The sequence below is a fragment of the Physeter macrocephalus genome, chromosome 18 (genome assembly GCF_002837175.3).
Source record: "Physeter macrocephalus isolate SW-GA chromosome 18, ASM283717v5, whole genome shotgun sequence".
NCBI classification, from domain to species: domain Eukaryota; kingdom Metazoa; phylum Chordata; class Mammalia; order Artiodactyla; family Physeteridae; genus Physeter; species Physeter macrocephalus.
Genome location: NC_041231.1, coordinates 4,125,001 through 4,150,056, shown reverse-complemented (window position 1 = coordinate 4,150,056; position 25,056 = coordinate 4,125,001). Strand labels below are relative to the sequence as shown.

At 59.7% G+C, this 25,056-nt stretch overlaps 2 protein-coding genes across 2 annotated transcripts in view; one reads left to right on the top strand and one right to left on the bottom strand.

The window, feature by feature from the left end:
• AP2A2 (adaptor related protein complex 2 subunit alpha 2) overlaps positions 1-18,185 on the top strand; it is a 67,377-nt gene extending 49,192 nt beyond the window's left edge. Inside the window, exons 7-22 of the mRNA XM_055079411.1 lie at positions 32-140; positions 1,459-1,609; positions 2,506-2,674; positions 3,811-3,948; positions 4,855-5,037; positions 5,624-5,721; positions 6,113-6,344; positions 6,456-6,629; positions 9,792-9,952; positions 12,712-12,794; positions 14,293-14,384; positions 15,056-15,177; positions 16,105-16,221; positions 16,310-16,379; positions 16,525-16,659; positions 17,444-18,185. Of these exons, the coding sequence (XP_054935386.1) occupies positions 32-140; positions 1,459-1,609; positions 2,506-2,674; positions 3,811-3,948; positions 4,855-5,037; positions 5,624-5,721; positions 6,113-6,344; positions 6,456-6,629; positions 9,792-9,952; positions 12,712-12,794; positions 14,293-14,384; positions 15,056-15,177; positions 16,105-16,221; positions 16,310-16,379; positions 16,525-16,659; positions 17,444-17,521 (2,112 nt within the window). The 3' untranslated portion in view covers positions 17,522-18,185. The remainder of the gene's footprint in view (positions 1-31; positions 141-1,458; positions 1,610-2,505; positions 2,675-3,810; positions 3,949-4,854; positions 5,038-5,623; positions 5,722-6,112; positions 6,345-6,455; positions 6,630-9,791; positions 9,953-12,711; positions 12,795-14,292; positions 14,385-15,055; positions 15,178-16,104; positions 16,222-16,309; positions 16,380-16,524; positions 16,660-17,443) is intronic.
• Positions 18,186-20,373: 2,188 nt separating this feature from the next.
• The window catches only part of LOC102981021 (mucin-6), a 25,247-nt gene continuing 20,564 nt past the window's right edge, over positions 20,374-25,056 (bottom strand). The window contains exons 31-37 of the mRNA XM_024131590.1: positions 24,561-25,043; positions 23,772-24,445; positions 23,105-23,436; positions 22,169-22,277; positions 22,010-22,034; positions 20,867-20,969; positions 20,374-20,551 (exon numbers count right to left, since the gene is read on the bottom strand). Coding sequence (XP_023987358.1) covers positions 20,374-20,551; positions 20,867-20,969; positions 22,010-22,034; positions 22,169-22,277; positions 23,105-23,436; positions 23,772-24,445; positions 24,561-25,043 — 1,904 coding nt within the window. The remainder of the gene's footprint in view (positions 20,552-20,866; positions 20,970-22,009; positions 22,035-22,168; positions 22,278-23,104; positions 23,437-23,771; positions 24,446-24,560; positions 25,044-25,056) is intronic.

Sequence of the window (25,056 nt, the reverse complement as noted above, 5' to 3'; positions counted from 1 at the left end):
CGGTGTCTCATCCCCCTGTGCTGTCTTGCAGATCGTGACGTCGGCCTCCACAGATCTCCAGGATTACACGTACTATTTCGTCCCGGCTCCCTGGCTATCAGTCAAACTTCTGAGGCTGCTGCAGTGCTACCCGCCCCCAGGTGACAGCCGTGCAGCAGAGGCCTCTCCGCAGGGGTTTACTGCAGCGTTTTAGGGTTAGGTCTCCTGTTTGCTATCTTTAAAGTCCTCTCCGGTGTTGGCTCTTGTTCTCTGGATCTTTCTGTGATGCTGCCATGGCTCTTGGCTTTCCCCAGCAGCTGGTAGAGAAATCACAATTTTGGTACGGCTCGGGGTGATCTCTGCTTTTATGAATAGTTCTGGAAACTGTTTGAAACCTTACATCCTAAGTGGTTAACAATCTGTGTAACCTTAAAGTACACATCACAGATGTTGTCATGTTCGTGTTTTATTCTAAAACGTTACATTTGACTAGTATGGTAGGTGTCTAGAAATAGAGTTTCCTGGTTGAAGAATGCACAGGAGAATTTGTGTTCAATACTTCCAGACTGCCTCTACGAAGATGGTTTTGTTGTTGTAACCTTTACGTTTTAATCTTCATTTGTGTTTGTACAAGGTATGTCTTTGTTAAATTCCAGTAACTTTCCATTCTGAGTCTGTTGTATACGAAAGCGCGAGCCGCACACCCTGCGGCAGAGCCCTCGCGTGGGAGTGGGAGCGGGACCCCGCCGTGGCCTCCCCCTCCGGCCCACCGGCTGCCCCGTCTCCCCTGCAGCAGTAGTTCTCTCCGTGGAACTGACCTCTGCCTCCCTTATTCCGAGACCTGGGGCGACTCCGACCCCCGCTCGGGGTGAACCTCATCACCCTCCTGCTCCTTTCAGGCCCCTGCCCCCAACCCCAGGGCGGCTTTGGGGACTCTGCCCTCCGGCCGCTCAGGCGCGCGGGGCCCACCCTCCCTGAGCAGCTGGTGGTTGCGCAGGTGCCTTAGGTACGCTGCCGCAGTTTCTGGAGTTCTGGTATTTTTATTGCTTTCTTAGTCTTTTTTTGGTCCGTTATTTCTTTTCTTCTGGTTTGACTAGAACTTAAAAATTTTCTTTCTCGTTTTATTGCTCTTCAGAGTGTTTTCTCTATTTCTATTGGTAATAGCAGGTAGAGGAAAAAGCCTTTTGCCCCCTGCTTCCCTCAAACTTTCACATCATGTGTTTTGTCCGCGTCTCTGAGATTTTATTTTCCTTGACTTATGTAATCTATATTTCAGCAAAAACTTGTGTATGTTATTTGCGTTAAAATGTATGTGTAGTTACCCTGGCGGTCAAATCCTCTTATTGTAAGCAGCCACACGGTTTGAGCAGGGGTCCTCGCCCTTCGTTTTGGGGTTGTGAGATGAGGGGTACCAATACTCAGGCGGGGCGGCCACGGGGGCCAAGGGGAGCCGGGCCAACGTCTGTCTGTCTCGCCCAGAAGACCCTGCAGTGCGAGGCCGCCTGACCGAGTGCCTGGAGACGATTCTGAACAAAGCCCAGGAGCCGCCCAAGTCCAAGAAGGTGCAGCACTCCAACGCCAAGAACGCCGTGCTCTTCGAGGCCATCAGCCTCATCATCCACCACGACAGGTGGGCCCCCGCGGCCTGGGCCCCGCGCCACCCTCCCTGGCGGGCCTGAGGGCGCGGTGCTCGGAGCTGCGCCGCGCGCACTCTGGCCTCCGATCCTCCACGCCGTGAGCTTGACTGCCGTGGTCTCGCTTCCCCCAGAGGGCTCCCCCGCTTCTACTGGGCATCCTGCCTGACCCGCTGCTCCCAGGGCCACTTGGGAATGCGGCGTGAGCACGTGTGTCCTGTAGGCTTTGCTGGTCCGAGGCTGTGGTGGGAAAGCGTGTGGAGGTGGCACGGGGAGGGGAGGGGAGGGGGAGGGGAGGGGAGGCGGTGGAGGGGGGTTCTCTGCGGCCCTGCCTTCCTGCAGCGCTTCCGCCAGGTACAGCTGCCTGAGCTCAGCGGTCCACGGGGTTGGGCACCGGTAACAAGACTCTCCCTCTCGGAGCGGCCTCCTTGTCCTCGTTAACTGTTCAGAGGGCAGAGGAAAGAGCGAGCAGAGGCTTACGCCAAGTTCCGTGTAGTCGGTACTTAAATAGCCAGCAGCCTCTTTTATATCATCTCCGTCTGTGCGTCTGTCTCTCGGTGTCGCGGCTTTCGTCCGGCTGTCGGCCAAGCGGGTTCTCTGGCTGAGAGCCCCCCCTTCAGCTGAGGCTTGGTGAAAGCCGGGTCCCCCTCCGCCCCCGCCCCGCCAGCTTGGCGTGGAGGCTCGGAGTCTCAGCTGCCCTCGCCCCTCTGGAGTCAGGGGTTCTGCAGATGCACTCAGAAACGCTCTGGGGGACGCAAGGCGCGGGTCCTTGTGTGGTGCCAGCCAGAGTAAGCATCAGGCCTGGCGTCCCGGGAGGCCGTGGTGGCCGTGAACGTGGCACGGCCTAGGCCGAGTGGGGGACCCCTGCCCACCACCTCTCCCGTCCGCACAGCGAGCCAAACCTGCTGGTCCGCGCCTGTAACCAGCTGGGCCAGTTCCTGCAGCACCGGGAGACCAACCTGCGCTACCTGGCCCTGGAGAGCATGTGCACGCTGGCCAGCTCCGAGTTCTCCCACGAGGCTGTGAAGACGCACATCGAGACGGTCATCAACGCCCTGAAGGCAAGTGTGCTCTCCCGGGGGCGCCTTGTCCCTGGGTCACTCGCGCTGCCACTCATGAGCTACCGGTGGGGTGCCGCGGTCACTTGGGGCCGTGCGCTCGGGCCCCGGGCGGTCTGGCCGGCTGCGTGCGTCCCCGGGCGGTTCTGCGCTCTGCCCGCAAGAGACCATGACCCCACAGGGCATCTCCTGCTGGGCCTGGCGCGTGAGCAGAGCCGCAGTAAAAATTGGGATCTGTGGAAACTGTTCTTTTTGGTAGAAGGATGAAATATTTTGTCCGTGTCTCCGAGAAAACTCACTCCTTGCAGAAGAATATTTGCTTTTTTCAGGGAATTGAAATTCCAGAGCTGGAAGAGCCGAGCTGAGGTCTTCTGCTCTAATGAGGGTTGGTTCCTCAGGGTCAGACACAGCCACATCCACTGCGTTCCTGTGTGTTAGAAAACTGAAGGCAGGTGGGAAAGCTACAGAACCCACCATCTTGGTCCTGGGCTTACTGCTGAGAACACGTCTGACCCTGTTCCTTTGGGTTTGCGTGTATTTAGTAGACATTTTTGGTGTGTGTTTTGAACAAGAGGCCGTACAAAGGTTTGGAATTTCGCTTTCTGGTGTTTCGAATTCCTCCTGGGTGGTTTTGGCATCTCTTTTAGTCACTGCCTGGATCAGAAAGACTTGCTCTTGCCGTGCCTGTGGCTGGGCCCATGGCAGCGCCTCTCATGCTGTCCCGTGCTGGGGAGCGGCTGTGCTCTTGTTTCTGAGGGTCTGGGGTGGGGCTGGGAGCCAGCACGGGGACAGGCTCTCAGGCGACGCGGAAGGGGCCGGTCTGTGACCACAAGCGGGCGGCCTCTGACCCACTCCCTGGGGATGGAGCGTGATCGTGATCTCGGCCGGTCCAGAGCCGCGGGGTCTGAGTGCCGGAGTGAGGGGGGCAGTGGCGTGGCAAGTGACGGGCTCTCAGGGCCCTGCATTTGGGTGCTGGGTGGGGAGAACTCCGAGTGAGCGTCAGGACGGGGGTGGGGTGGGGGGGGCGTGCCTGAGCCGCCCGGCTCCGGGCCATGGGAGGGCATGTGTCACAGCGGACTGCCACCGTGCCCTGCCCGGGCTTCTTTCATGTGGCCGTTGGCTCTGTGCTCGTTCCCCAGACGGAGCGGGACGTGAGCGTGCGGCAGCGGGCCGTGGACCTCCTCTACGCCATGTGCGACCGCAGCAACGCCCAGCAGATCGTGGCCGAGATGCTGAGCTACTTGGAGACGGCCGACTACTCTATCCGAGAAGAGATTGTGAGTTCTGGCGGCCTCTGTGTCGTCACCGGCACCGATGCTTGTGTGTCTCAGCTGAAGTACTTCCTTACCGCCTTTGTGGAGAACCTACTACATACTGGATGAAAGAGTCCTTTGCTTTAGCTTTTTTATCAGCATTTTCAGTGGAGCCTTCCAGTCTTTCAGAATCACTTTGCAGAGGCCCTCCCCTCCTCCCCCTCCCCGTCCCGTGCGGAGGTCCCGGGAGGCAGGTGCTCAGCACAGAGGGAGCAGGGCGTGCGTGGGGGGCGGGCGCAGCGGGGACACAGGCCGGCGTGGCAGTGAGGGGCCCCCAGCGCCCAGCTTTGGGGCCAGCTGTGGGCTTGAAGGACTCGAAGCCGAGGACGGTGACAAGGCGGGTGTTCTGGAACGACGCTCTGGGGCCGTTACGGAGGGTCGACTTGGAGGCCAGAGGGTGTGCAGAGCAGGTGGATGGGGGCTCTGGGGCGCGGTCAGGAGGTCACGCTGGGGAAGGTGGGTGTGAGGGCAGCAGCGTGGGGCGCCAGGCTCCAGGTTGGCGGCCGATGCTGCTCAGGGCAGGTTCAGTGCAGGAGGAGGCTGTACCCTGGGGAGGTGAGGGGTCTGCTTTCCACAGCCCGGAGCAGGTGCCCTGGGGAGCTGGTGAGAAGGGCTGTTGGAGCAGGAGGCCCAGCAAGTGCGGGCGGCACTTTGCCAGTGGGGCTGCCCGGGCTGTGGGCCGGGTGGGCGGGGCGGGCAGGGCTCGCCGTGCCTCTTGCAGCTGTGCCCGTCTCGCCTGTTCTCCCTCGACACGTCCTTCCACGTCTGCTCCTGGAACCTTAGACTTACGGGCTCCTTTGAGAAGTGGGGGTCGCTTTGGCGTGGGTTCGGGCCCTTCTGAGGCCCTCCCTGAGTGGCCGTGCCCCGCAGGTGCTGAAGGTCGCCATCCTGGCGGAGAAGTACGCTGTGGACTACACGTGGTACGTGGACACCATCCTGAACCTGATCCGCATCGCTGGAGACTACGTGAGTGAGGAGGTGTGGTACCGCGTCATCCAGATCGTCATCAACCGGGACGACGTGCAGGGCTACGCCGCCAAGACGGTGTTTGAGGTGTGGCCCCGCCCCGCCCCGCCCCCGCCAGCCTTCCCGCAGGCCGGGCTCCGGCACTGCTCCTGCCTCCGCTGGAGTCTCAGTGCCCTCTCTCCCTGATTTCAACACAGTGACCCCGGGTGGGAGGCTCTCGGTCAGCGAGCGGCCTCCTGAGCAAGCTGCCCGGGCCGGGGCCTCGGGCTGGCCTCTGTGTGTCCGAGAGCAGGCGTGGGGCCGCCGCGGTGGGTTCGCGGTCTCCGTCGGCGAGGGCCGTGTGCCCCCACCCCTGCCCAGGGCCCAAGTGTCAGTTTTTGGGAGCAGCTCTCGTTCCAGGGCTGGGATCGGCCGTGGCCCTGTCCGTGGGGCTCCCCTGCTACCGACCCCTCTGCCGAAGTGGCCAGGAGAGAGGATGGGGCGGGGAGTGCATTCGGGAGGGGCTCAGGAGGCTCTGGGGGCTGCGGCCATGTGCAGAGCAGGCTCCCCGGGAGGGCAGCCTGAGCCCACTCGCCTGGCTCATCACGCGGCTCGGTGTCTTTCTCCGGAGGCCGAGCACTGCTGGTGCCTCCTCTGCCTGGGCGCCAGGCTCACCGCGCGCGCTCTTCCGTAGGCGCTGCAGGCCCCAGCGTGCCACGAGAACCTGGTCAAAGTCGGTGGCTACATCCTAGGGGAGTTCGGGAACTTGATAGCAGGAGACCCGAGATCCAGGTGAGTCACCCGGGGGCCGGGAGTCCCGCGTCCAGTGCCGGGCCTGTGCCCACTGGTTCTCACCCGATGGCCTAGTAGAGGCCAGCTGATGTCCCGAGCTCCCCAGGACAGCCCGTAGCGAGGGCACATCCACTCTGGTTGACTGTACAGAACACGGGGATTCTGGGGGCAAAGGAGGCGTGGCCGACGGCCAGCGCTGTTCAGAGGGCAGCCTGGCCTCTGCCTGGAGCTGGAACGCGCAGGTTCTGGCTGGGTGTGGGCCCGCCTCCCCGCGTCACTCCGCGCTCACTCCCCGTCCTGCGGGGACACCCGGGGGTCAGGCCCCGGCGGGGTGGGCCAGGCAGGGCGTGCGGCGTGGAGGTGACGCCGTGCCCCGTGTGTGCCCCCCCAGCCCCCTGACCCAGTTCCACCTGCTGCACTCCAAGTTCCACCTGTGCAGCGTCCCCACCAGGGCGCTCCTTCTGTCCACTTACATCAAGTTCGTGAACCTCTTCCCGGAGGTGAAGGGCACCATCCAGGACGTGCTGCGCAGTGGCAGCCAGCTGAAGAACGCTGACGTGGAGCTGCAGCAGCGCGCCGTCGAGTACCTGCGGCTCAGCACCGTCGCCAGCACCGACATCCTGGTGCGCCACGCTGCTCTGCGCGCCCCGCCCCGCCCCGCCCCGGCGCCCTGTCTGGGGGCCGGAGGCCATGCGGCTTTTGTGCCGCGCTGACCCGGGGCTCCTTCCCCCCAGGCGACTGTCCTGGAGGAGATGCCTCCATTTCCAGAACGGGAGTCTTCTATCCTGGCCAAGCTCAAGAAGAAGAAGGGCCCCAGCACGGTGACCGACCTGGAGGAGGCCAAGCGGGAGAGGAGTGCCGACGTCAACGGGGGCCCCGAGCCCGCCCTGGCCAGCACCAGCACTGCGGTGGGTCCCCTCCTGAGGGCCGTGCCCTGCGTGAGCTCCTGGGGCACCTGGTCCCCGAGATCCGTGACCCTAGACTGTTGTCGTCGGGGGGCGGGCTGGCCCACACGCCTGTGTCTGTCGGCCAGACTGTGTCTGTCGGCCGGACTGTGTCTGTCGGATGGTTGTCTGGGGTCCACGGTCAGCTCCCACGTCTCCCCTCAGCTTTGGATTTAGAAGACGTGGTCACCCGTCTCTTGCACGACTGCCGTATAGTCCCGCGCCCCTCGCTGGTTTCCAGTGGACCCGCCTCCTGCTGTCCTCAGAGTTTTTTCACTAGTGAGTGCATTAGAGCGGGCGTCCTGTTCACGCACGATGCCCTGAGAACGTGCCCTTTGGCGTTCGTCGGGGAAAATGCCGTTTTGAGAGTTGTGTTTCCTTTCTCGGCTCGCTGGAGGGAGCCCGGGGAGCAGGTGCGTCAGCCCTGCTGGGCAGCAGCCCCCGCGGCCCTGCAGGCGGCTCCCGAGGACCTTGGGCTTTACGCTCGGCCCGTCGAGAGGCAGCCTGGAGAGCCGTGTCTCCCATCCAGGGTGCCGGTCCAGCGCCGTGGACGGTGCTGCTTGCACTGCCCGGCGGCCTCTGTGAGGGCGGGCCCCGCCGGTGGCGCGTGCCCGCGTGTGGACAGCTCGGGGCCCAGGGGGTCTGCTCATCCAGAGCGTGCTCGCGTCTGGGTCCTGGCGCTCCTTGGGGGGCCGCCTGCCTGGCTCCACATCTCCTTGTGTGCCCCGGGGCCTCGGGCCCGCCGTGAGGCCTGTGCTCAGACCTGGCCTGGCCCTTGACTTGGGGCCCCGTCACAGTCTGGACCTCGCGCCTGAGCCCTGATACCTTCTCTCCAGGGGCGCCCTTCGTGGCCCTGCGGATGTGAGTTCCCGTTTGTCCTCATGGCTCAGGGAGCCAGGGCAGGGGAGGCCTTGACGGGGCTGGGGAGTTGAGGCAGAAGCAGCAGGACAGAAAAGAGGCTGGGGTCCCTCCTGGCTGGGACTCTCCTCCTGGTGTCTTCTTTCTCCTGTCTTCAAGCTCAGAAGGGAGGCCCTGCCTCAAAGGGGCATTGAGATGTCTGGGTTTTACAAGAAAACCCGTGATGCCTTTTACTTTGTGTAATATTGGCCAGAATGCCTTTTATTTAGGGTCGTGGGTCGTGCCAGGAGGTGATTTTCTTTGTAGCCTTCCTGGGAGCTCAGTGCAGCTGTGGCTTTGGGGTGCTTGTCAGTGCGCCTTGAGGGTGGGTGTCTGGAGGCCACCAGTCCTCCGGGGCCTTTGAGCTGGCGGAGGAGCCCAGAGCCGTCCTGTGCCCTGTGGCGTGCGGCGCTTCGAGCAGGTGTAACCCGTGCAGAGCCGGGTGCCAGGCCGGCTCCTGGGGAGGGTCTCCCCGAGTCCTGAGAAGAGGGGGAGGCGGCGAAGAGGCGGAGTGGGGGGGGGTCCCAGTGCTGCAGGGTAGAGCCTGCACGTGGGGTCTGGGGAGGGAGCAGTCGTCTTAGCCGGGCCTCCTGAAGGAGCAGCCTTGCTTTTGTCTGTCCCGTGTTTGACTTAATGGGACAGAAGGGTTTTCCTACTTTAAAAGGCATTTACACTGTTCTTTGGGAACCAGTGGAGACATTGTGCAGTAGGTGGCAGAGGTGCAGTGACCTCGTCAGGCTGCGGGTTCTGTGGCCCAGACAGAGGCCTTTCTCGCGTCGCTCACAGCAGGCTTGGGCCCCGCCCTCGGGAGCAGCTCCTAACCTTGGGTGGCCAGGCTCCTGAAGACGGCCTCGCTGGTGGGAGGCTGTTGTGAGGGGCTGTGTGTGCGGGAGTGTCGTCCCAGGTGCAGGGCCAAGGGCCCCCGTGGCCGTTTCATCGACTCTCCCCGACAACGCAGAAGCTTCTGATGAAGCTCGACAGCTCCTCTGGGGGCCCCTCCCCTTCTCCTGGGGAGCCCAGCCTGGCCTGTTGGCTTTACCCAGGAGCCCCTTTCACCCACAGCCGCCCGCTTCCGGGTCGCTTCCGGCCGCAGGGTGGGCCTGGCGCGCTGCCTGCCCTGGATCCCCGGGAAGGAGGGCCCAGCACGCAGAGCGGAGCTCTCAGCCGGCTCAGGCCCACGCCCTGTCTGCAGGATGGGACGTGTGTTCTATAACGCGTCTCTTGTCTCAGTGTGGAATCCATACAGAAGATCATCTCCCTACACGTGTAATTTTTTAGAAATTCAGTGCAGTGCTCTAAATATAAAAGGGAAGTAAGTAGTTTTTATGCTAACGTAATGATTCCCGTGTGTACGTCCTCAGCATGGCCTGAGGGCGGACTGGCCAGTGCCCAGGGTGGGTGCATCCACACTCCTGAGAAAGAAGGGGCGTTGGCCTCCTTTGGCTCTCAGCATGGCTGCCAGCGTGGCTGCGTTCCTGGAAAGATGAGTGCGTAGTAAAACCAAGCAAGATGTTCACTGCAGTGACGAAAAGCAGCTCTCGGATGTAGTCTCAGGTGACTGACTGACTGTAAGTGGATATTTGCCCTCAGGAGGGTCCAGTGGGACATTTAAAAGCCATTCCCGATGAGTTCTCACAGGTCTGGTTCTCGCTACGACGTGACCCTCGTGGTCATCAGGACCCTGCACGCTTCTGGAACTTGTATGCCCTGGCAGGGGCAGCGCCAGCTCTCTGTGCAGCTGGTGGGGGGACATCCGGGGAGTGAGAGCACGCTGAGCTGCACTGTCGTGTCTGCTGTGAGTTCGGAGAGTGGTTTGAGAAGGGCCTCGGGCTTCGCTTTGCGCTCTGTGTCCTTTGCTTAGGGTCAGAAAGCAGCTACTTAGGCTCAATGCTGCAAATAAACTCCACTTCAATTAAAAAAAAAAGACAAAACAAAACAACGAAAAAAGCAATTATTAAAAAAAAACAACCCTGTTCTGCAGGCATTTTATCTGCTTTTTCTCTGTAACGAAATAGAACGTAGAAATGATTAAGGATGCACCCTAATAAGCGACTTGCTTTTACTTCTTTCATCTTTCCAGACTTTTTTAGATGGTTGACAGTGACGTGCGCAGTCTTCTCTCTGAAACCAGACGCTTCTTTTCGGGGCAGGTGGGGTGCAGGCCCTCGTGCTTGCCTGGCGTGGTGCCCAGAAGGGTCCGCGCTGACCTTCTCCTTCCCTGTCTTCCAGTCCACGCCTTCTCCATCAGCAGACCTCCTGGGGCTGGGGGCTGCACCCCCCGTCCCCACGGGACCTCCACCCTCCTCCGGCGGGCTGCTCGTGGACGTTTTCTCAGACTCACCCTCCGCGGTCGCTCCCCTGGCTCCCGGCTCCGAGGACAACTTCGCCAGGTAGTCTGCCTCCTGCATCCCGAGGACAGGGGCTCCCCCCGCCCCGGCCAGGCCTGCACCCTGGGTGCCCTGCCTTCAGGGAGGGAGGAGGCTCAGGCTCTGGGCAGGTGAGGGAGTGGTGGGCGCCCTGCGTGCTGTCTGCTCCTGTGGGCTGCGCCTGCCCTGCAGGACGCTTGTACTCTGCTCTCCGTGCTGTGCCCCTGGGCTCTCTAATCACTCCCCGTGTCTGCCCTCCAGGCACCTAGCTTTTTTTTTGAAGAAACGCTCTTCAGTTCACCGTCACTGCTTTGTCCTGTGGGGTCAGCTTCCAAGGCCCGCTTCCTGCTCCTCTGCTGACTTGTTTCATCCTTGTCACCTCTGTCTGACCGGTGTCCCGATGTTCACACCCCTGCTGTGGGCCAGCAGAGTCATGCCTGCGGTCGAATTGGCCCCGTTCCCCCACTTTTCAAGGCGAAATCCCAGGCTGCTCTTCCCCGCCCTTTGCTGCGTGGATCCTGTCCCTTTTCCCTGCTTGCTCTCTGTCCCTCTGTCTCTGCTGATCTAAATCCAGCCAGGAGGTGGGCTCCCCCGCCGAGAGGAGAGCGGGTGCGAATTCTGTTGTCTCCAAGGAGCGGCTGCTCGTCCTTGGTCTTTGTGACCACGGAAGAGTTCTTGTGGTTTTCTAGTTTCTCCAGTCTCTCTCCGTTCACCCCGCACGCTAATACGGATTTCCTGTTGCTTGTTGGAAATGACTGGGGAGGGGCAGGTTTGCAGTGCCGCTAGTTGGCCGTCTCTGGCTGAAAACAGACTCTCTTTTTTTTAAACTGAGGTATAGTTAGTTGGTTTACAGCATCACATTAGCGTCAGGTGTACAACGTAGGGACTCAACTTTTTTAGGTTATATTCCGTTTAAAGTTATTACAAAAGAGTGGCTGCATTTCCCTGTGCTGTACAATATATCCTTGTCGCTCGTCTATCTTATGCATAGCAGTTTGTACCTCTTATTCCGGTACCCTGTCTTCCCTCCGTCCTCTTCCTTCTCCTTGCTGGTAACCACTGGTTTGTTCTCTATATCTATGAGTCTGTTTCTGTTTTGTTATATTCATTTATTTTTCAGATTCCACATGTGAATGGCAGCATACAGTATTTGTCTTTCTCTGTCTGACTTATTGCACTTAGCATGACGCCCTCCAAGTCCATTCATGTTGCAAATGACAGAATTTCATTTTTGTTATGGCTGAGTGAGTGTGTGTGTGTGTGTGTTCCCGTTGCGGGGCACAGGCTCCGGACGCGCAGGCCCAGCGGCCATGGCTCACGGGCCCAGCCGCTCCGCGGCATGTGGGATCTTCCCAGACCGGGGCGCGAACCCGGTTCCCCTGCATCGGCAGGCGGACGCGCAACCACTGCGCCACCAGGGAAGCCCTTCCATCGTATGTTGTACCACATCTTTATCCACTCATCCGCTGACGGACGCTTAGGTTGCTTCCATATCTTCACTTTTGTAATAATGCTGCTGTGAATATTGGGATGTGTGTATCTTTTGAAATTAGTGTTTTCATTCTCCTTGAATCTACCCAGGACTGGAATTGCTGGATCATGTGGTAGCTGTATTTTTAGTTTTTTGAGGAACCTCCATACTGTTTTCCAGTGTTTGCACCAATTTACATCCCCACCAACAGTGTGCAAGGGCTTCCTTTTCTCCACGTTCTCATCAGCATTTGTTATATGTGGTCTTTTTGATGACGGCCACTCTGACGGGTGTGAGGTGTTGTCTCTTTGTGGTTTTGATCCCCGTTTCCCTGATGATTAGTGATGCTGAGCATCTTTGCACGTGCCTGTTGGCATCTGTATGTCTTCTTTGGAAAAATGTCTGTTCAGGTCTTCCGCCCGTTTTTTAATTGGGTTATTTGGTTTTTCGATATTGGGTTGTATGAGCTGTTTATATGTTTTGGAAACTAACCTCTTAACGGTTCTACCATTTGCAAATATTTTCTCCCATTCAGTAGGTTGTCTTTTCGTTTTGTTCATGATTTCCTTTGCTGTGCAGAAGCTTTGAAGTGTAATTAGATCTCGTTTATCTTTGCATTTGCTTCCTTTGCCTTAGGAGCAGAGCCAAGAAAATATTTGCTGCGGTTTGTGTCAAAGAGTGCTCTGCCTATGTTCTCTTTTAGGAGTTTTATGGTTTCAGGTCTTACATTTAGGTCTTTAATCCAGTTTGAGTTTATTTTTGTATGTAATGTGAGATGTTCTAGTTTCATGCTTTTCCATGTAGCTGTCCAGTTTTCCCAGCACCAGGAGAAGGGAGAGCAGGGGAGAGGGGAGGGGAGGACAGGAGGGGCAGGGAGGGCCGCCTGGGTGAGGGCGTGGGTGGGCGTGGGCTGTGGGCCGCCCCGGTGGAGGCCGCTTGGAGGCCAGCGCTGCGTGTCAGGGTGGCCGAGCCTGTGGGCCGACCTGAACAAACGTGTGTGCTTTTGCCGTGGCGCCCGTGTCCTGAGTCAGTGGAAGCTGTCCACTGTTGAGCAGCACCTTCATGGAAAGCAGACGACCTGCTCCTGTGGTCTTTCCTTGGTTGCGCCGTGTCACCCTCTCAGCTTACCTCCCATCTCTAGCGGGCGCTTTTAATGGTGTTCGTTGGAATTTTTGCTGCTTTTCCCTTCCCTCATGTCCCAGAGAGGTTTTTCTGGTCATCATGTTCTTTAAACCCTTTTTCAAAACTGATCTTGGTATTTTCGGTGGGTGGGTGGCTTTGAGTGACTCACATGCTCTCCCTTGTCCCCCAGGTTTGTCTGTAAAAATAACGGTGTGTTGTTTGAAAACCAGCTTCTTCAGATTGGACTGAAGTCTGAGTTTCGGCAGAATTTAGGTACGTGTTTTACTTTACTTAATGAAAACTTCTCTTAGAAGTTATGAGGAGAAAGTATTTCCAAATCACATATCTCAAAAGGGTCTAGTTTCTAGAATATATAGAGGACTCCAAGTCAACAACTAAAAAACAAGCCAGTTAAAAAACGGGCAGAAGTCTCAGACGTTTCTCTAAGGAAGACATTCAGATGTCCCAAAGAGCATGAAAGGGTGCCCAGTGTCACTAATAGTCTGAGAAATGCAATCCGACCCATCGAGGTACCACCTCACACGCCTCAGCACGGCTGCTATAAAAAACAAAACAAGGGTTGGCGAGGACGTAGAGAAATTGGAAGCTTGTGCGCTGGGGGGATGTATTTGCTGCTGTGGCAAACAGTCTGGAGGTTTCTTAAAAAACTAAAAATAGAACTCCCATATATATGACCTAGCAATCCCTCTTCTGGGTATTTACCCAAAAGAATTGAAAGGAAAGCAGGGACTGGAACAGGTACTCACACGCCCACGTTCACAGTCACCAAAAGGTGGAGGCAACCCAAGTGTCCATCCATTTGAGTGGATACACAAAGTGTGGTTTAAACACACAATGGAACGTTACTCAGCCTGAAAAAGGAAGGAACTTGTGACACCGGCTACACAGGGTGAACCCTGAGGACATTACACTCAGTGAGATAATCCAGTCACAGAAGGACAAATGCTGTCTGATTCCACCCACGTGAGGTCCCTGGGGGAGTCACATCCACAGAGACAGAAAAGTAGACGGTGGGGCCCAGGGCTGGGGGAGGGGAGGGGAGTGAGCGTTCATGGGGACAGAGCATCCGTTTGGGAAGACGGAACGTTCTGGGGATGATGGTGGGGACGGTAACACGACCATGTGAATGTGCTTCGTGCCCCGCCCTGTGCACCTAGAAATGGCTGAGACGGTAAATCGCAGGGTATATACTGTATGTTTTACCACATTTTTAAAAAAAGCTTTCTGTTTCCCCCAGCCCCCCAGAATTATGCCCACTGACTACTGGGGCTGCTGCCTAGGGGCCCTGTGGGCTGCCGGCCCCGCCTCCCTCTTGGCACCGTCGTGGAGCCTTGTCTGCGGAAACGAGTGGAGGGTGGGAAGGCAGCGCGTCTGCCCTGCAGGGCCCCTCAGACTCCTTCTCACTGAGGACGGACGGAGGTGTTCGTTTCTCATTTGATGAAGGGGTTAGGCTCCGGGCCACGGTGGCGTCACGCAGGAGCCGTGGTGTTTCTTAGGCTGTGGGGGAGGCATGCCCACCTGTGCGTCCTCTTCAGGAGATTTGAAGTTCACGTTCCATTCTGAATTCTGAGGGCGTAAAGACGTTCACAGAGGTCTGTGTGGCAGTTTCTGCTGTGCTGGCTCCGAGCCCCCCAAGTGCCGAGGCCGAGGGCTTGGGGCGTCCCTTGTGTGGGCCGGGGCTCTGGTTTCCTCCGTGCAGCTCAGGAGGCTGTGGCGTGTCGTGGGAACAAGCTACTTTGCTTCCTTCTAGGCCGGATGTTCATATTTTACGGTAATAAGACCTCCACGCAGTTCCTGAGCTTCACCCCTACGCTCATCTGTTCGGACGACCTCCAGGCCAATATCCTTGGTTCCGTTGCCCCTGGCCCCTGGCAGAAGTGGGTGGAGGATAGACTAGGAGGACGTCTCCAGGGGCTGTTACTGCAGCCTCGGGGTACCTTCCCACACTCCGGTTGCTTGTTTAGAACGCTGGTGAAGTACATGCTGGCCTGTTCCGGCCTCCACATCCGTTGGGGCTCTGGTCTCCTTGGGAAGTCTCCCAGGGAGCTGCTGCCCAGGCTGAGCGAGTGATGGGCCACCTGGGACGAGCTGCGACCGGAGACGGTCCCATATAAACGGCGGAACTGGGACGTGAGCTTCTCCAGCCCGTCAGCCTTGCCATCCAGGTGTCTTGTGCCCGCGAGGACGGGCCGCCCGGGTAAAGTGAGGGAGAAGGAGGCCCAGCTTGACCACCAAGGATGCCGCCTTCCCTGGAAAAGCCGTGTGAAGCAGGAACCTCCTTACTACAGGCCAGATCTATTTTTATTTTAAGATAAACACGTTTTAAACGTGGACCGTTAAAGCTAAACGTTTAAGGATAGTCATTAAAAACACATGTACGGCAGGTTTCGTCCGAGGTCAGGGTGTGAGCTCCGACTCCTGCCGGGCCCCTTCTGGAGCCTCTCTGACCTCAGGGCTCACTGGGCTCAGCCCATGTTCCCAGCGTCGCCACGGCTTCCTTGACACATGCACATCTGAGCCTGCAGACCAAGCCCGTGGACCCCACCGTGGACGGGGGCGCGCAGGTGCAGCAGGCCGTCAACATAGAGTGCGTGTCCGACTTCGCCGAGGCGCCTGTCCTCAACATCCAGTTCAGGTGGGAGCCCCGGCCGAGGCACCCGCCGCTCTTGCTGGACGCGGGGGTGTCAGGCTGGGCCGGCACGTGGCTGTGACGCGGGACCTCCGCATCCTTCCTTCAGAGGGTGTGGTGAGGACCGAGGGGTGACCTGCCGTGCACACTCCAGCGTCTGCTACAGAGGGTGTGGGAAGTGGGGGAGGGAAAGGGTGCCCGGGGTCTGGGACGCCGGGTGCGCGGAGCCTTCTTCCCAAGGCCTGGAGCTTTCAGGGGAGAGACCGAGGGGCCTGTCCCGCTACGGGCGCTGCCCAGCCTGCTGCTCCAGAGGTCAGCTGCAGGGCGGTGGGCCCGCCAGGTCCTCGTCTGGTGTGTGAGCTCCTGCGTGTTGTACCCTGAGCGTGCACGCCGGTTTGACTAGTTTTTGTGACGTATCTGAGTTGCTTCTCGGCTCGTTCCTGCCATCTTTCAATGACTGCGGTAGAGTGCGCATACCAGCCTTCCGTGTTGGGTATTTGTAAGGTTAAATTTTGAAAAAGCACCTTTCCAAATATGGAGTAAACAGAGACCTGCAGATAGTGTGCTTTGTAAAATTTAGGGAAAATTTCGTAGGCACACAGTTTTCTTTTAGTCTTTTCATGGAAAAAAGAAAAAACCCACACGATTTAAACTTGGAGTTGTAGGACACGGACTGCTGGGGAACAGGAAGAGGTGGCGCCTGTTCCCGGCGGCGCGACCAGCCCGGCAGCCTTGGCGGGGGGTGGTGGGGGCACGTTCCCGATGTCCTCGGCCATTGATGACAGTGCGCCGGAGATGGACCAGCCTCCCTGGAGCCCCGGGCTGCCCTTCCAGATCTTTCCGCCCCGCCTTTTGCACGCGGCCCCTCTGTGCCCTGGAGGTGGCACACTCGGGACGTGGTCTCTTCCCAGCGTGCCTCTGTGTTGCTCACAGGTATGGGGGAACCTTTCAGAATGTGTCTGTGAAGCTGCCTATCACACTCAACAAGTTTTTCCAGCCCACGGAAATGGCTTCTCAGGATTTCTTCCAGCGCTGGAAGCAGCTGAGCAAGTGAGTGGCGCCCTGTCCCCCCGGCTGGGCGGGGGGCCTTGGCTCTGGCTCAGCTGACGGCACTCGCGCTGGCCTCTGTTTCCCACAGTCCCCAGCAGGAAGTGCAGAGTATCTTCAAGGCGAAGCATCCAATGGACACAGAGATCACCAAAGCCAAGGTAAAGGTCTTGTTGTGGACGTTCCCAGGGTCGGGACACGACCGGAGCCCTCGGAGGAGGCTGGCGGCTTCTCCCCTCGGAGAACCCTCCACGTCTGCTGGCGCCGGTGCAAGGGGTTTCCTGTCTCTCCTGGTTCTTCCCGCAGATTATTGGCTTTGGTTCTGCACTCCTAGAGGAAGTTGATCCTAATCCTGCAAACTTTGTGGGAGCCGGTATCATACACACCAAAACCACCCAGATTGGATGCTTACTGCGTTTGGAACCGAATCTGCAAGCCCAGGTCAAGCCCCTTGAGGGAATCGCTGAATATGCTTAAATTTTTTTTTTTTTTACTGCGGTGTAACTCACACACAGTGAGATATGCAGATAGATCCCAAATGTGGTAGTTTGATGTGTTTCGACAGATGTGTACACCTGTGTAACCACCACCACCCGTTGGTGCATGTAGCATTTCCATCGCCCCGGAAAGTTCTCTGGCATGCCCGCATCAGCCCTGGCCTCCCTAGGAGGCAGCGCCGTGTGGCCCAGCGTGGGGCCCGCCTGGCCCCAGGCTCCAGCAGTCACCGTGTTGCTGCCGTGTCCACGGTGGGTCCTCGTGGAGCATGTGGCCCTCCTTTGCGGGGAGGTGCCACGCTGGTTTGCCCAGCCCTCCTGTCGATGGACATCAGGCTGCCCCTGTTTCAGGAGGCATTGAATAGGGCTGCTGCAAACATCCGGACACGCCTTTGTGTGGACATGTTTTCATGTCACGTGGGGAACACTCAGGGTGGGATGGCTGGCTCATGGGGTCTGGGCACGGTCAGCATTGCTGCTCCGACAGCGATGCGGTCTCAGATGCCCACCAGCTGCGCAGGAAGGTTCCGGTTAGTCCACATGCACACGAGCACTTGTTATCGTCAAACTTTTATTTTTGCCACTGAGAGCGTGTTCGATGCTTGAGTCTGTCAACAGTGGCGCCTCCAGGGAAGGGCTGAGCAGGGGGGCCTTGAGGGGCTGCTGGGCGGGGCTGGCCCCGCAGCGTCTGCCCTGGCACCGCCACTGACCTGCTGTCTCCTCTGTTTCAGATGTACCGACTCACGCTGCGGACGAGTAGAGAAACTGTCTCTCAGAGATTGTGTGAATTGCTTTCGGAACAGTTTTAATCAGCAAGGACAGAGAGAGGGTCAAGGCTCCTGTGTCTGCGTTTTTCTTCATCTCCACTATCGTCTTCATGGCCATGCTGCAAGTCTATGCCCTGTCTAGTGTCGCAGCCCCGGGCGCCTCCCAGCCCTGATTCTCTGGCCTCGTCCCTTCTGGGGATGGATGGGGAGCCTGTGTGCCGTTGAGGAAGAAAAGGCTCAGCCTGGACCCAGCCGTCCTGCCAAGTCAGGAGAGGGACGTGGATCCCGGGATCAACTCTGATAGAAATCAAGACAGTTCTGTGGTTAAGTCTACAAATTAAAGGGAATTTAGAAATTTGAATGAAAATGGAAAGTTTTTTGAAATTTTATCAAGATGCCAGTGCTGTCTTACTGACAGTTCATCTCTGACGTTCTGAGAGGAGAGGTGGTGTTCTGTCTGCCATGGGAATAGATCTTGGCTACTTGGATGGGAGATGGGGAGGCGGCCCAAGGGCTGACGGGTATGTCCACACGGGGCCCAAGCGCCGACCTCGGCCAGGGTGAGAGCACAGTGCCTGGGGGCTTGCTGGGGCTGGGTTCTGAATCTAGAAGTTAGACAGGGTTGTGTTCTCAATGGCGATCAACAAAAACATGTATCCTGGCTAGATTTAATTCTATTTTCCTTTTTCCCAGCGCTGTGTTCGTAAAGCGAGATTTGTAAAGCCATCTGACTGAGAGACCTTGTGTGCGCGGTGCTGGGGGGCGGTTCCTGGTGGCTCTGGAGGGTGTGTACCTAACCTCATGCATCTTTGGGTTTCAAGTGAGTGCGCTGTCACCACAGTGGCCCAGGACTGGTTCCCGATTGTGATGGCAGGGTTTGTTGTGGGCCAACAGAGAAGATTTCTGGGAGGTGAGCTGGTCTCTTCCCTGTGCAGTGGCCTAAATGTGCCGGGGTCATGACTGCAGGCCAGGGTGCTGTGGACCTTGGCCTGTGCAGTGGGAGGAGGGAGGCCTGCGTGTGGTCAGGAAGCAGAGAACAGAGAGGGGGTGAGCTGGCCCCTGTCCCCCACACCCCTCCGTGCGCGCGGCTCTCACGTGCCGTCCCCTGCGCCTCGAGATGCCGAGGCGAGGCCTGTGTCCTGTTAGCGGCAGATGCGCCAGGCGGGCGGCAGGCACGGGCTGCAGGTTTGTCCTCGACAGACACGTTTGCTTTCGGCACTGAGGGGCCCAGGAAGAGCTGGGGCCCTTGTTGGTTACCCTGGTTTTCCAGCAGGGACCGGGCTCCCTGCCACGCGGTGGGGAGAACCACGTGGGGCAGGGGAACACAGTGGCCCTCTGCCGTGGTGCGGGTCGCGGGGACGCAGCTTCGGGGAGTCGCCGTGTGGGTACTGGGACCCCCCACGCTGCGGACGCCCACTCAAGGTTCCCACACCCACCCCTCCGTGCAGCCTCTGCAGTGCGCGGTTGTGGAGGCTGAGGCTTTGCGTGTGTGGCAGCCTGGCCGCTGGTGGCTCTGCTGTGCACTGCAGATGGATGGCGTGGCCGTCGTGCTTTTGTTCAAGGTGCCGGACGGTACGCGGTGCTTGGGCTCCAGTGTTTGGACTGCCAGCTCGGGGCTGGTTTCTTATGTCAGCCGATGCCCCCCCGCTCCACCCACCATTCTGGGTGAGCATCCATCAGCAAAGAAGAACAAATGCCGGGGGGGCGATTGGAACATGTGTGCTCTTTGGAGGGAAAGGCGCCCGGCATACGGCTCAAGGTCCCGTCCTTGAGCAGCCCGTGGGGCTGCTTGGGGCGCTGAGAAGCGATGACGCGGGCCCGTCGTCCAGAACCTGTTCCCCGGTCAGGGGGTTGGAAGCTGAGGTGGGTCGAGGTGACGTGCCTTTTGCTCTGCACTTGGGTTCAGGACGTGGGCTGAGCCTGTGGGACTCATCCTGGTGGGGCCTGCGGCCTGACCTTGGCTCCCCCCACTCCGTGGTGCGTGTTGGGGGCCTGCCTTCTGGAGGCCTGGGTCTAGGGGACAAGTGGGCCCAGGGGCTCCTTCTTGGGGAGTGAGCCTGCTGAGCTCAGGCGGGGTGACCCCAGCCACAGGCGGGGTACAGGGTCCCACGGGACGGAGGGCCTCACAGGAGAGTAGTCCTGAGCTGGGAAGGGGGAGAGGGCCTGCGGGGGAGGGGAGGGGAGGGGAGGGAGGGGAAGGGAAGGCCGGGGGCCCGCAGTGGCATCCCTTCTTGGCCCATACTTGTGCGGGTCCGACCCCATGAGGCGGACGTGGGTCTGGGGAGTCACGGATGCCCGAGGGGCGCGGGACACAGCAGGAACAGAGCTCAGGAGCCTCTGTGCCTCGGCCAGTGCCCGTTTATTTGTTGTCCGTTCACGGTGGGCTCACGGTGCACAGCGTCTGGGCCCCTCCCCAGGGTGAGCTTTGTTGGTGGGCAGGCGGTGATGCTGGCCTCTCCCTTCCCTTCCCCGACTGCAGGGCCCCTCTCCTCGCTGTGACCCGAGCCTCTCCCCCGCCCTTCTCTGCTTGGGCGGCCCCTGTCTCCCCAGGACCCCCCTCTGCAGCAGCCTTCCTCACTCCTGCCACCGGGGGTGGGGTCCTGGTCCCAGCAGGACCGGAAGGCTGCCTCCAAAGGCCGGGAGGCTGTGTGGGTGAGCGGTGGGCAGTGCCCTGTGCGATCCCGAGGCTGGCAGTGCAGTGCAGCCTGCTGGGTTGGGTCAGCGTCTGCAGTACCCCCGCCTGCAGCCCCTTTCTCTGGAGATGCCCGGGTGAGCTGCGTCTGAGGGCTCTTTGAGGCCATGCCCTGTGCCTAGGAAAGGGGCTGCTGGGCACAGTGAGTCGGGTGAGCGGGTGCCGGGGGCGCGGCTTGGTCCTCACCCCCGGGGCCAGCTCTCTAGTCGCCGCAGCGCTGGGAGCGGCACGTGCAGCTGCTGAACATCTGCAGCGTGAGCATCAGCTGCTGTCCCCTCCCCCTGGGGTCCGGGCAGGGCAGCGCGAGCCGCTTCTCGTGGGAGCTGAGCGGGTGGCAGCAGCTGCAGCTGGTGTCCACGTGCATGGTGTCGGTGTTGAAGCTGCGGGGGAGCGGTGGCGGGGAGCGCAGGTCGGGGCTGCTGCCTCGGGAGCGCTCCTGCCCCTCCCTGGTCGCTCGGAGCGGTGCACCCCAGGATCCCAGGCTGCGCCTTCCGGGAGGGGCTGGCCTCCCCGGCTCCCCTCCCGGCAGGTGTGGTGGAGGTGGGTGCGGGCCGGGGCTACCCGCTGGGGCAGCTCGCCGCCTGGGCTGGGAGCTCTCGGTGGATCTTCCCCAGTTCCCACTGGGAGCGCCTCTGTCGAGCAGGGCGGGTTCCAAGTCCGGGCCCTGGACAAGGACCGCACGGCCGACAGCTCACCTGGCTGAGGAGGCGCAGACGCCCTCGCAGCGGGTCACCGTCACGTTGGCCGTGCACCCCTGGTAAGTGACCTCTTCCTCAGACTCCCTCACGCTGCAGGTCTCTGGGAGCCGAGAGGCAGGCATCAGACGGCGGCTCCGCGGCGGGGCTGGAGGACAGGTGTGGCCTCTGGGGGCTCCGCACCTGGCCCTCTCAAGGGCAGGAACTGACATTCCTGACTCTGGGCCTCGGGTTTTTAAATCCCTTTTCCTGTGGCACGGTGGATAGTGCTGGCTCCACCAAGGGAAGGCTGCCAGCTGTCTGACAGCTTAGATGATCTGGATGCGGCCGTGTGGGCGCCTGCCAGCACTTTCGTGCCCACGGTGGCGTCTTCCCTGGGCCCCCACCCTGCACTCGGGCCCCTGCCCCAGGCCATCTCCCCTTGTCCGAGCCCCACTGAGCTCAGACCTCATGGCTTTGCATGGGAACAAAGCCTGATATCTCGTCTCTCACTGTGTGTTTTCTTCCTCAAAGTTGGCTACACTGGGAGTCCCCCAGGGTCAAGGGTTTTGTCAGAGGACGAGGCAGATTCCCAGCGCTGGCCCCAGCCTCCCTCTCCACTTCCCCTCCGGGCCTGACACCACCCTGTGGGCAGAGGTGGTTCTGGTCTGCTGGACTCAGTACCTGCGGTAGGGATGGGGTAGGATATCAGCATCCCCTGAGGGGACATTTGGTATCACGAGAGCTCCCTGCAGGGGTGTGGACCTGGCTGTGAGCTCTGTCCTGCATCTGTCCCAGTGGACAGACTGTAGTGGGTGCCCTGACAGCTGGCAGAGCAGTGTTGCCATTAGAAACTGCCAGTGTGGGACTTGAGTGAAAAAGCAAAGACTGGACAGTCTCTCCTGCCTTCCCACCTGCCCCCTTCCAAGGTCTCCCTGTGGCCTCGAGCCCTGCCTGCCCTGCTTTTCCACTGGAGGTGGGATGGGACAAGAGGCCTGGCGGGGATGGGGCTCTGGGCACTTCCTCCAGTACTTCCCCACTGCCCCCAGCTCCCCTCCCCTCCTGATCTCCTGCTCCCTCGCCCCACGTCCTGGGTCCCCTCTTCATGGGCAGCCTCCACCCAGTCCTTGTCCCACAAGAGAAAACACTTTTTTTTTTCAATACCGTCCTGCAGTGGTGGACAGTCCTGCTGGGGGAAGGCGGGGGTGTGAGAGGGGAGCCCGCTCCAGGGGACGGGTGCCGTGCAGGGGAGGGGGTGTCCCTGGAGGACGGGGTGGGCTTAGGCAGGCCTGGGGCAGCAAGGTAGAGCAGAACTGGAGGCACCTGCAGCACTGAGACCTGGGTGGGCGCCAACCCTGGAGTGCAGGCGCCCCGGCCGCTAGTCCCAGCTCGGGCCCCGACGATCACCTGGGGAAAGGCACGTGCCTGCTTTCTGCAACCGGGGGGAGGGTTGCGAGAGTTGAAACTCAAGGTCCTTCTGAGCTCTGCAGAGGGTCGCCGTGGAAGGCTGCTGAGGGGGTCACCTCAAAGGGAGGCCAGGACTGCAGCAGGGATGTGGAGGGGCAGGGGGCTGAGGGAGGCAGGTGCAGGACAGTCAGGCCCTGAGGTGGGGAAGGGGGCCACCTGGGGGAGGCCAGGCGCCCATTTAGGCCAGACTGGAATTCACTGGAGCTGCGCCCTGAGAAGAGGGGAGAAAGGATCCGGGACCTGGCCAAGAAAGGCTGAGGAGAGGCCCCGAGGACAGGTAAGCAACATACAGCAGAGGACAGGCTGGAGAGGGGGTTGGGGGAGGTGTGACTTGGCCACCACCTGCTAGTGGGGGCCCTGTCCTTCTAGACACCCCCAGGACGCAGCTGAAGCACCAAAGCCCAGAGACCTGGAATGGCGCTCCAGGGCCGGTCAGAGGCCAAGCTGGGGCTCCCCCAGGCTGTTCATGACCCCGAGTCTGCTCAGTGCCCTGTGCTGCCTGGCCATCTCCAGGCAAGGGAAGTGAAGGCTTTATGGGGAGGAAGGGAGACACACCTGCTGCAAGGGCTGGCCTAGCCTCTGTGGGTGTGTGCAGGTCATGATGGGGTGCAGCAGAGGTGGGAGCAGAGGCCGAGAGGCACTGCCCATAGGGTCATCAGGAAATGTGAGGGGGCAAGAAAAGGTGGCGATCCCGTGGGAGTGACCCAGAGTGTTGTCCAGAGTGGAGAGACAAGGCTGAGAAGAAGACCTGTGCACCACGGGTCATGAGGTGGTTGCAGAGATGTCACCCACCTGAAGAGCCGTGTAGAGATGTGACGAGAGAGGAGATGGATGAACCCCTGGTGGAAAAGGACCCGGAAGTGGGAAAGGAGGAGCTTCCATGCGCAGTGATGGAGCTGGTCAGGAATACGGTGGCCGGCAGCCCGGTGGTACTTGGCTGTCTGGTGGTGAGGTTGGTGGCTGGAGGATTCGGGATGGCTGTCACTCCCAGGGTAGAAGACAGGAGGCCCTGCGTGGGGGCTCGGGTCGTGAGAGAGGTGGACCGTGAGGTCGTGGACCGAGAGGACAGAGCTGAGGAGGTGGGGTTGCTGGCTGTGGTCCGGGATGTAGACAGGACTATGGTACTGGAAGTGGGGAGAGGGGACAGGGTGGGAGAGGATGGAGGTGAGACGGGGGAGCTGACGTACATGGTGGTGGCTGGGGAGACGGGGCTGGTAGACAAGGAGGAGGCTGCATGTGATATGGTCACGGGTGCAGAGGGGGAAGTGCTGTGCGGAGCTGAACTAATGGTTGGGATGCTCTGTGAAGTGGGAACTGAGGAAGGTGACGGGGGAAAAGATGATGTAAAAGGCGGAGTGGTGCGTGAGGACACATGAGAAGGGAGAGAGGAAGTAGTGGGCAGGGAGGAGAGAGCGGAGGTGCTGGATGAAGGCGGGGGGGAATGTGGAAGATTCGATACAGAAACAGAAGCGGTGAAAGGACCCTGGCTTGGGTTTAGAGGAGTTGGAGAAGATAATGTAGAGCGAAAGCTAGAGCTTTGTGGTAGTGCTGTGCTGACCGAGTTCTGGGCTTGGGTGGTCCTTGTTGTGGTCTTTGTCAGTGGCGGGGCTGTGGGTGTAAACTCTGTTTCTGTGACAGGGACGTGCGTTGATGTGGGAGGGGTGCCAGTTGGCTTTGGGATGGTGGAGGTAGTGTGGGACCTTGTTGCGGTGATGACTTGGTGAGAGATTGGAGTCACCGAGGAAGTGGCAGATGTTGACACATGGGTGGGAAGGGTCTCTGGGTGTGATGTGATGGGGTAAGTGGTAGTGGTCTGGAAGGATGTTCCTGTGGATGGACCTATCGTGTGGGACGTGGTGGGGACGGAACGGGTGGGGATGGAGTGGGTGGTGAAAGGGGTATGTGGCCCAGTGTGGGTGGCCGTGGCAGTGTGTGTCACGGGTGTCCCTGTGCCTCTACTGGTGGATTTAAGGGAGATGGTGGTGAATGGTGGGGATGTGGTTACATGCAGGGCACGTGAAGTAGAGTGTGATACCGGAACCGTGGAGGTTGTGGCTGTGCTGACCGAGTTCTGGGTTCCTGTGGTCCCTGTAGTGGTCTTTGTCAGTGGCGGTGTTCTGGGTGTGGCGGTCCCTGTTGTGGTCTTGGATTTAAGGGAGATGGTGGTGAATGGTGGGGATGTGGTTACATGCAGGGCACGTGAAGTAGAGTGTGATACCGGAACCGTGGAGGTTGTGGCTGTGCTGACCGAGTTCTGGGTTCCTGTGGTCCCTGTAGTGGTCTTTGTCAGTGGCGGTGTTCTGGGTGTGGCGGTCCCTGTTGTGGTCTTTGTCAGTGGCGTGGCTGTGGGTGTGGCGGTCTCTGTTGTGGTCTTTGTAAGTGGCAAGGCTGTGGGTGTGGCGGTCTCTGTTGTGGTCTTTGTCAGTGGCGGGGTTGTGGGTGTGGCGGTCCCTGTCGTGGTCTTTGTCAGTGGCATGGCTGTGGGTGTGGCGGTCTCTGTCGTGGTCTTTGTCAGTGGCTGGGCTGTGGGTGTGGCGGTCTCTGTCGTGGTCTTTGTCAGTGGCGGGGCTGTGGGTGTGGCGGTCTCTGTCGTAGTCTTTGCCAGTGGCTGGGCTGTGGGTGTGGCGGTCCCTGTCGTGGTCTTTGTCAGTGGTGGGGTTCTGGGTGTGGCGGTCTCTGTTGTGGTCTTTGTCAGTGGCGTGGTTCTGGGTGTGGCGGTCCCTGTTGTGGTCTTTGTCAGTGGC